Source organism: Larus michahellis, chromosome 11 (assembly GCF_964199755.1).
Source record: "Larus michahellis chromosome 11, bLarMic1.1, whole genome shotgun sequence".
Classification (NCBI taxonomy): domain Eukaryota; kingdom Metazoa; phylum Chordata; class Aves; order Charadriiformes; family Laridae; genus Larus; species Larus michahellis.
In genome coordinates this window covers 15135317-15145742 of record NC_133906.1, presented here as the reverse complement: position 1 = coordinate 15145742, position 10426 = coordinate 15135317, and the positions used below count along the sequence as shown (strand labels likewise).

The 10426-nt window shown below is 42.9% G+C and overlaps 1 protein-coding gene across 1 annotated transcript; it reads right to left on the bottom strand.

Moving 5' to 3' along the window:
• Positions 1 to 218: 218 nt before the first annotated feature.
• CAMLG (calcium modulating ligand) lies at positions 219 to 7635 on the bottom strand. Its single transcript, XM_074604179.1, has 4 exons — positions 7260 to 7635; positions 5351 to 5805; positions 4513 to 4578; positions 219 to 2818 (listed from the first exon to the last, which is right to left on the bottom strand). The coding sequence occupies exons 1-4, from the start codon at positions 7423 to 7425 to the stop codon at positions 2627 to 2629; spliced, it is 879 nt and encodes a 292-aa protein (XP_074460280.1). The 5' UTR covers positions 7426 to 7635; the 3' UTR covers positions 219 to 2626.
• Positions 7636 to 10426: the final 2791 nt, after the last annotated feature.

The window sequence follows — 10426 nt, the reverse complement described above, 5'->3', positions numbered from 1 at the left end:
GCCCGCCGCCCGCCGCAGCGCCCCCTGGCGGCCGGAGGGCGCAGCAGCGGAACGGGCGGGAACCTGGAACGGGCGGGAACCTGGAACGGGCAGGGACGGGCAGCCGTCCGCCATCCCCCTCACGGCAACGGCCCCGGTAACGGCCTCCGCCCCGTCCTCGCCCCCCTGCGTCCACCGTGCGCTACAACCCCTGTCCCGAGCCAGGACAAAGCGCCAAGGAAGGGGGTAACAAATATACTTTTAATAGAAAAACAATCGAGTTGGCAATAAACATCGAACAGAATTATGTACATGAACAGAGATAAAAACGGGCTAAAAGGGACGCATTTCGTGGCCTCAGGTGAAGAAGCCCCTCCTGGGACCATGGAAGGGTTCCTCCAAGCCCACCCCGAAGTCATCGGACAAAAACGACCATTTACGGGCTGAAAAGTCACAGATTTGGTCTCACAGCACGATTTCGATTTCTTTCACCGCTTGAGAAGAAAACCCGTTTCATCTTTCCTTGCCCTTAACGACGGTGCAAGGGGCTGAGTGAATGTACAGCAGGTGGGTCAGCTCTTCTCTTAGCAATTAGCCGATGCGGATTAAAATCGTCACGCTGAGCATTAAAAATTCATTGCTTTTTGCAAATGTCAGTACACAGCATTTTTGTAATTTATTTGTATTGCATTTGGGCATATGAACAGAGAGTCAGAACAGGTGTAACTTTTCAGCAAATTCATTATTTACATATCTCAACCTTAATTTCAATGACAGCTATTTCAGTTTTCTGAAATCCCTGTCTAATAGGAACAGATTTAAAGCTTCTGAATAAATACTTGTGCTAATAGACCTAAGTCAGAATCTTTTGCAGCCCAGCCCTGGACACCTGTAACATCACACTCGTTACAAAATAATCAGTAAAAAACCTGAAAATTGTCAAATCAAAAAATAAGCTTCTTGTTTTCATGCCACAAACAAACACATACCTAACTAAGGAGTCAGAAATGCAGTGCCAAAATTACAGCAGGAAGCCTTAACAGAAATGATTAAGCAGAAAGCAGGGCTATTTTCTTTAAAGAGGCATAATTAAGCACTTCTGCTCCCTAAAAAAATTGCTGCAGACAAATACCGAGATAAGTAGGCATTTCTCCACACTAAAAAAAGGCATTGGCCTAGACTGCCTGAAAGTCCAGATTCTAAATGAAAAAGAAGTTGAAAATAATATCAAATTTCGCTTCAATAGAAATTTTCACAGATTATCAGCGTTTAGGCTGACTATTTGGAATGGCACTTCCTTCCTCTTGCTGTGCAAAATTCATGACAGATTGAAAACAAGAGCGTTCATGAGCTCATGACTTTATCCAGTGTCAGGATTCGTTTGTATTTTTCTTTTCACCCACGTGGCTGGATATCCACAGAAAAAAAATACAAAATTATATTCTCCCTTCGTACATGGAACTTCACATGGCAGTCAACTCAAAGCACTATTTTTTATTTCACTGTCACTTGCAGTATACATGATTTAAACAGGAATCGCTACTGTGATTTCACTGGGGCAACTTCAGAAATACACCAAAAACATTAATATCAATAGTTCTGCCCTGTCAAAGACTCTGCACTGTTGGGTTGTGGGACTGCGCAGCAGGAGCAGAACTCCTCCGCACCTGTTTTCATGCAAACTTCTGGTAATAATCTGAGGCAAACTGCAGAAATTAATGTCATGTTAAAAGTTGTCGTACGCAATCCTGCAAGGAGCTAGGAAAAGAAAATAGTTCCCTTGTAAATTTTACATATACTCGAGCAAACATTTGATACTGCAGGGTGGTTGCCGATATATACACCTTTCCCCTCATAAGGTGAACTGTTAAAGAAAAGGCATCAGAATGAAAGCACATGTATGAGCTACACTAGGATTAGGTTGCTGGAAACTCACAAAACAGATGAGATTAACAATTTTGTTTCTTCCTGGTTTTTGATTAATGACATTTGTAAGCAACAGGACTTTTTTGTTGTTGGCTTTGCTTCACTGTTTTGCGCTATAATTACCAAATGAAATCAATCACAATCACAACAAATGATGTATAGCAAGGCAAGGATTAGGACGACAAAGTGGCATTTTCACCAACGGTCTCCAGCAGCAGCTACTTGGTTCAGCATTCTGAATCCGAACAACAGAATAACAGGGATTTCTTTTATTTAGAGCTTTTTTTAAAAAATGGGAACACCACAAAATGAGCAGTTCTTCTTAGCTATAGTCATACCAGATATAGAGATATAGATATGGTTCTGCTGAAAGGAATTCTCTTTGTTCTCATTGAAAAGAACAAAGGCAGCTTTGTGAATGTTTATGAAGGAGGCTGAGGGCATCATGTAACTAAACCAAACAAATAATGCACTGACACCTGCATCCTATTCTTCACATTTGTAACAGGCAGACACGGTATTTAAACAAACGGAACCAATACAACTGGCAGTCTGGGACCCTGCTCTTCCTTTCCCAAAATGACTGGAATTTAAGGCTCCTTTCAAGCATCTGAACAGGTAAGAATTTTAATGAAGGTTTAAACCTGTCTGCACAGTCAGATGTTAAAGGAAAACAGTCCAGAAAGCTTTAGTGTAACTGCTGCGTTGAATTCTACAGCCATCACGGTACTTCAGAACCAAAAAACAGAATAAGTTCATGGCAAAAGATAAAAGTAAAGAAATAGACACAAAGGTCTGTGAAAACATCTCCCATTTTGCTGTAGGTGTCCATGGAGCGACTAATCACTTCTGCAGGGATTCCAGACAGTAAAAGAGCAGCAGTTAATACCGTCGTTTTCACCTTCTTTTCACACTAAAAGAAAAAGAAAAAAAACACAACAGTATTACAGTTAGTTCTTCTGTTATAATCCAGTTCTGCTTTACATGTCACGAATGTTGTGCTAATTTCACACGCAGCCAGGCACATTCCAAATTCATCGGTAAGAGCAGCAGTTTTGGATTGATTCTCTCCAGACATGCTCCAGTATTCACAGCCCTTCTCCTGGCTACAGATGCATGCTGTGATGGATGCGCCAGAGCTGAGCGAGAGGCTGGTTAACAGCAGATAAAACTCATCACAGATATCACGCCTCCTTCACGCTGGCACTCCAACGCAGGCTGTAAAGCGGGGCTGTGCAGCAGCTCCTGCATGAGTGGGAAGAGCCCCAGACAAGGGCAATCTGGGTGTAAGAAGCCGAGCCAAGGAAGCTCCACTGGCAGAACAGGATTAATCTCATCACACTACTTGGCAAAAAAATACTGTTACTTTTCTAACACAGAAAAATGATTTAGAATTGAAACCCAACTGTTTCCTGCTATTTTAGTATGACTCCATTTGGCAGTTCTATCCTCTGAACACAGAAATGCCCAAAAACCGTTTGAAAGCTGTTTTTCTGTCCTTAAAATGAGGAATCCCAAGGGTGCTAAATCTGATAGGCAGGAAAAGGTGATAGTGGCTGAAAATTCCGGTAATTTGGTGATACTTGCTGGATATCTTAATTTAATCCAATCTAAATTAAGCTTTCAAGAATCTAGGTTTCATGAGAGAAAAACGCAGGATAACAAGCTGACTGACCTCATCTGGGTAAAAGAGCAGTAAAAGCAAGTTGTGGAAAGGAACTACCTCTTTAAATTCTGAAACTTGAAGAGCTGATTTTAAAGACAGCAGAAACAAGATCAAAAAGATCTAGCAGATGAGCTCGTGCAAGTCTAAGGCTAATTCTACTGTTTTGTGTTGTGACACATCAGCTTAGAATGACTACTACGAAGTTTATTTTTCAACGGTATGCTTAACTATGAAAGAACGGCTTATTTATTCTGATTTTCTACAGGTACTCTGCTATTCCTTTTAAAATGCAAATTTTCCCTTTCAACTATGGATTGAGCATCATTCAATCCCTCTTTGCACTGTAGACCTGCCAAAATCATCAACCAAACAAATACTTCATTACAATTAGCTGGTGTAAATATATAAAGCAAGTGATATAGCAAATCTTGCTAATAAGCAGCAAGTTTCACACACAAATAAATGTCTCATTTCAAGGTGCCATTCAAACCGTTACTAGCAGGGAATGCAGAGCCCTTAAAAACCCAAGGACTGTCTTAATTTTTTAACGAACACCCTCCCGGATTTCGTCCAGGTATCGCATGCAAAACAGCTTTTGAAAGAGCAAACAGCAACCACAGAAGAGCATGGTCTAGGAGAAAAGCAAAAGTTTCTTAAAGACATGAAAGAACTACCTGGCTTTCCCAGTCAGATGCCTTTAATCAGGCTACAACTAAATCAGTTGTTAGTCCACATTTTCAGAGCAACTTCAAAGAACATTTTTACTAATCTGGGAAGATTAAAAACTAGTATAAACTATCAGCATTTGGTAACTCTCAATTCTACAGTTTAAAACAAGGGAAGAATATTTAACATGCATTGGTCCTAAAACAGTACAATCTAAGCACAAGTTTAAATTTAAAACATTTCAAATTGATCTAATTCTGAAAAAAATGTTTTACCTTTGGAAAGTACTTGGACAGTCCCATGTAAGCAAGTTGCAGAGTAAGAAATGGTGCAAATATTGACTGAAGGAACAGAAAAGAATATAAGAAAATTAACTTAGTCAGAAGTAATAACAAAGAAAACACAGAAATTTAATGCTTCCCAAGTCATAAAAGAAAATTAGGTAGGTAAAAAAATAATCTGTGAACAACAGCAACAATATTCTTGTATACTACAAACCTAGGTAGACAAGTTACATGTCGCAATTAAAGTTCTGCCTTATTTTCTTTGAGCCCAAAACCGTGAAATTGCAGAAGCGTACAGCAGTGTGTAAAAATGAGCCCAGTGATCCAGGAGGTGGCAGGCTGCACCAGCCACACACCTCTGTACCATGTACTGGCAGATACCTAGAATATGAAGGAACTACTTTTCTCGAAAGACTGATAAATGAGTCAGATCTGCTTATCTTGGAACATCTATTGTTATCTTTACTTTATTACTCTTTTGTAGACTCCAAACTAGAAGAGCAGTTGACTCATGCTGACAAAGATGGAAATAAACTTGCAGGGGACTTAAGCTACAACAATTATTCCAGTGCTTCTGCTCCTCAAAATACTATGGATCAAACCTGTTACTCTCAGTTGTTATACACTGGCTGTGTTAGACAGGTAACAGACTCATCTCAAAGAATTTAGAGATTTTTTTAGGTTTTATACAGTTGGAAATGTAAAGAGTGCCTGAAGTTCTCAACTCGGTCACTACTGATAGACTTCAGCCCTAGATAAAGGGTATTTCACAGTAAGTTTGCAGTAAACTAGCAAAACAGAATAGGCTTGATTGTTTCCCTGAACTCACCAAGTACTTGCACACAAAAGCCCTGACTGCGATGGCAAGCACAGCACATCCCACCAATCTAAAAATGCGGAAAGAGTCAAACTCCTCCACTGCATTCCCGTTCTCTTGGCTTGGCTTCTCATTCATCAGCTGGTTCCTCAGCTTCAGAGCTTCATCAAATCTGGATAAATACTGCTCTAATCCGTGTCTAGATGGCCGTGGTGCAGCTTCAGATGGCAGTTCCCCTCTGTTACGGTGACGGAGTTCACTTGGACCCTCACTGACAAGCTCCGGAGTTTTACTGAACAAGTCCTTATCCCCTTTGAGGTCTACCATGCTGCTTGCGTGGTCAGCCGTGCCTGCCACATTACAGACAGAATCACCAAGCACAATTCGCTTGGAAACTGAAGGAATGGGAAGGGAGTTTGATTTATCTTGTTCGTGCTGAAGCTTTGATTCTGTGTGGCTTTCATCATCTACAGAAGAGGAAAAACAAAAAAACCAAAACAGAGTTATGCATACTGGGTCCATGGAACAACAGCTTACCCATACTAGATTGGGGTCTTGGGTTGATATCTCTGCTTCCAAAGGGAAAACACAGTTTTATTATTAATAAATGTGCTAATTATTAATTACAAAGCCATCTGACATACCTGAATACAAGCAATCCCATTTTATAAAGAAATGGGCTCAGCTGATACACAACCTGCTTGTGTATCAAATGGAAGGTTTACACCCAGACTTCGGTTACACCTCAGATAACGATAACAAAAAGGGAAAAGCACAGCATAGACCAGACTGAAAACGCCTATCAGCTTCACCAAATTATGCTTTTAGAAAACTAGACTCAGCACACTCCTGTCTCCCCTCCACCAGCCTACAAAGAACCCTACGTGTACCTCTTGCTTTACATCGCAGGGCACTCTTCAGAAATGGCGCAGACATGAGACAGCTGTGCAGCGCAGGTTGGAAGTTGGAGCTGTCAGTCAGCAAGGGGGAAACGAAAACATTGGACTTTCTTAAGCAACAACGCTGCATGCACAAGAGGAAAGATGTTGTTCCAAATACACTGAGCAAAGATTCAAAGATTCGAAGATTCAAAGAAAGTGAATCACCCAGAAGGAGCGTTAGAGACTGACAAAAGAGCAGGCAATGGAAGAAGCATACTATGGCTTGTTCTCCATTGTCAGAGGCAAAGCGGTGTTAACCTGCCCCGTATTAAACCTGAAGACCTCATCTTAGAGCTAAAGAGGTGATGACAGAGAACACAAACCAGATAGAGGGGCATGCAGGGCAGGCCTGGTCCTACCAGAGAGGGGTACCAACACTTCAGAGCATTTCTCAGTACTCAAGCAGTCTGATTCATGACTTATGGGCACCCTTGACAACTGAAATCTGAGAACTCTCTCCTGGCAAGACAGTCAAGCTTCCTACAGAAAGATAAATGACACACCCGAATCTGCAAGAAAATTCTACATGCCAACCACAAACGTCCAATAACTGATTATTACCCAAATGTGAGAAAACCTTGCAATAAAAACACAACTGTGAAAGCAAGCAGTTACTGAATGAAAACGTGGGGGAGGCTCATTGTTTCTTCAAGAAAAACTACTTGAAGTGAAATGACAGCTTGTCTACTCGCTAAGTAAGAACTGTTAACAGGCCCAAGACCCAATCTAGGCACATTTCTGATGACATATATATTTTATCCGCGGATCTCTGGAGGACCGCAGAAGGTCGTGCTTCACTTGAAGCATCCCTGCAACGAAAGATCGCGCTGAGGGGACAAGAGCAGCCGCTGGGATCCAGCCGCTGCTGTCCACAGGGAGGCTGCAGGGCGCGGTGAGGGCGGGAGGAGGCCGCAGCCGGACGTTACCGCCGGCCCCGCGGCCGGGAGCCCTCACACCACCGCCGCCACCACAGGGCTCACCCTTGCCCGCCGCGGGCCGGTGAAAGCCCATGATGCGGTTGATTCGCTCCTCCGAGTTCATCAGCAGCTTCCTCCGCCGCAGTTCGGCCCGGCGCTGGGAGGCCGAGAGGCCGGTGGGGGCCGCTGGGGTCCCGAGCGCCGCTGCCGCCCCGCCGCCGTCCTCCATCCCCAGCAGAACAGGCCGCGGCGCTGCCTCAGCGCCGCACAATGGGGCCGCCCCGCCTCAGCGCGCAGGCGCCGGAACCGCCCGCCGGTGAAGCCGGCGCCGCCATTTGGCGTAAGGGCAGGAAAACGGGGGGAGGCACGGGGAAAGCCCCTCGCACGCCGCGCTCGCCGGCGGTAGGACGCCCGCAGTGAAGATGGCCGCTCCGGATTCGGAAGTGACGTCACGGCGCGAGGGGTGACGGTGTCGGCACGGCGCGGGGACGGGAAGGGCTGAGGCGGCGGCGAGCTGACAGACGGCTCTGGCTGCGGGGGGGGATTGCTTGGGTGTGGGAAAAGCGAGCAGCAGCGGCACCACGTCCTGCCCTGAGCGCTTGTTAGTTTGCTTAAAATTCTGGTTTCGGTAAACCTGGCAAATCCGCCCTGCGTTCGGTGAGGAAAAATACAAATATACAAGGTAGTACAGGATGGTAATGTTTTCCTTAGCATAGATGAGAGCAGTGTGCTGTATAGAATCTTAAAGTATTAGATTAAGTGAACGTTCATGTTTTTAACCAAAGTAGTTCTTCCCTAACTAGAAGAACAGCAGTTAAAATTGTGACCATCGGAAAGCAGCAGAACCTTAGAGGTGTGCGCTAGGCCACGTCCACAGAGCTGTTTGGATTCCAGCACGCGATGTTGAGCACAAAGCGCAGTCAGGCCCCCGCCGCAGCAGGTCAGGGTTTTGAGATCTGTTGGAAAAGCTTCCAGTGCTGCTGTGCAGCTGAATTTAGGAAGTTAATTTGCCATCTCTGGATGCACTCCGAACGAGGAAAGGGAATACGCTGTGTGTTGGAGCACCAGCAGACAGATGTTTTTACATGTTACATGAAAGGGATACACAGGGTCAGGAAATACTTGTAGGGGACTGCTGGGCAGCACAGGTCAGCTTCCCAAAGCGTATTCCTGGTGTCACTGCACTGCTGTTGGTTAATAGGGCATGCAGCTGACGGGACTGAGTATGCATCCTGAGGGGAAAAACAAGGGCATGAGGACCTCTCAAGGATTCCACGATTATCATAACATTATAAAACAGGGAGGATCTTCGCTTCTTTCTAGCGAGATACAGTTGACATAATCTTCCTATTTCTGTACAATAAAAAGTCCATCACACCTCTGCTTGCGTGACAAAAAGTAATAAAAATGGGTCACAGTAATCTTTTTTCAGCTGAACATTCACATAGCTAACAGGCATCCTGAACGCCAAACCAAATGAAGACAGTGACATGGATACTTTCCATCAATACTTCAAACTAATTACCTTCAACATCCTTGACAGCAAAAGACTTTCACTCCTTAACAGACTGTGCCTTGGGCACTTCAGTTGGAAGCAGGACTCGACTTCAAGATCCTGGACTTGGAGTTCCAAAGACGAGTGCTGGGATGGCTGCCTGTCGAACGCCAAGTCAAAGCCGGAGGGGTGATACTCAGCAGCAACAGGACAGATTGTTACAAGTATTGAAGAAAAAAACCTTTGTGCTGACAAGTCCAATTAATATTTCTATGTTACTAAGTTATTCAGAGAATGATAGAATTCTGTATTCGAAAACCTCTTAAGTACAGAGGTCAAATTACCAAGCTCATGCATTAACTTATGTATGATGAACCAGAAGCAGTAGTGACGACAGCTCATCAAAAAAAACTGGCAAGCATAAGATGGAATGACTTTTACAAAAAGGTGTTGAAAGAATAGGATGTTAAATGAAGATAACAGGATTACCTACAATAAAATTGATCACCATCTTGGGAACACTGCTGAAGGCTAAATTCCAACCGTCAATGTCAGCTGGCTCTCGAGACCAACTTCCACCCCGATGGCAGGGTACCACAGGGTGGGGTACAGCCCCACTGCGGGCTTACTGGGAGGACAGACCCCAAGGTAGGACTGAATAACAATGCTGACTGACAGAGATGCTCAGGAGGGACAAAAAATGCCAGTGACAGAAAAATAGTTTGAGTCAGCTAGGACTAATTTTCTCAAATTCCCTCTCAGTTTGTATCCCCTAAATACTACGTTTTAGCTAAAAGTAGAATTTATCACTTGTTGGTACATGGTATTTATCTCGACTGATCAAATACACTGTTCTATTTTTATTTACAAGAAAGGACTGATGGACTTGCATGAGTTCTTTCAATTAATTTTATTGAGTAGCCAAATCTGATAAATTAGCACAGATAAAATAAGCATTTGCATGTGTTACAAATGACTTTTTACAGGAATAAAACAGTGAAAATTACAAACTGTAAAAAGGAGGACAAGTAAATCCTGTCTCAAATTCAGAAGGGGGAAGATTTATAACTTCATACTGAAGATCAAATGTTTTGAGTTCAGAAAACAAAGATTTAATATTACAATATTATACACTACTTTACAAAATTAAATTTACTATAAGGAATATATCCATAATAGTGAACAGAACCTTAAAATCACATTTAATGGTCCCTTATTTAATAGCCATTCTGCATCTTTGATTAAATTCTGTTAAGAAATTAGTTCTAAAGAAAAGTGAATCATTCTAGTTATTGCAACATAGTCTATGTGGACTCAAATATATTAAATTAAAAATGATAATGAAAGCAAAGTAAAATGGATGGTAACAATGTTGCCTGAACACTAATGTGTCAAATACAGAAATAATTTTTTAAAAAAAAGTCTTCAACTAGAAAAATAGAGTACATTTGCAGTGGTAGAGCTGTCGTGCTGAGATCTAAATACCAGAGCCACTCTTGCCTGTTTTTGCAGTTCATCTTCAGTGTCCTCATTTTTTCAATTGTAGGTAAAAATGGCACATCATAGGTAGGCTGTGTGTTCATCTGTCCTGTACTGCCCTTAGAGCAATACAAGGTGAACCAGCAGGCCTTTCCCACTGCGAGGGAATAAACTAACCAAGTTTAATACAGAATTTCTTCCAAAGTGAAGAGAACTCCAAGAGGGTTCATCCAATTCTTGTTTAAAATGTTTTGCT

Excerpts from the sequence above, each read along its gene's own strand:
- CAMLG (XM_074604179.1), bottom strand. The coding sequence starts at position 7,425 with ATGGAGGACGGCGGCGGGGCGGCAGCGGCGCTCGGGACCCCAGCGGCC. Across the intron at positions 5,806-7,259 it reads CCGGCCCGCGGCGGGCAAGG|ATGATGAAAGCCACACAGAA; the intron begins GTGAGCCCTGTG and ends CCTCTTCTGTAG. Across the intron at positions 4,579-5,350 it reads CTTTTGTGTGCAAGTACTTG|TCAATATTTGCACCATTTCT; the intron begins GTGAGTTCAGGG and ends CTGTTCCTTCAG.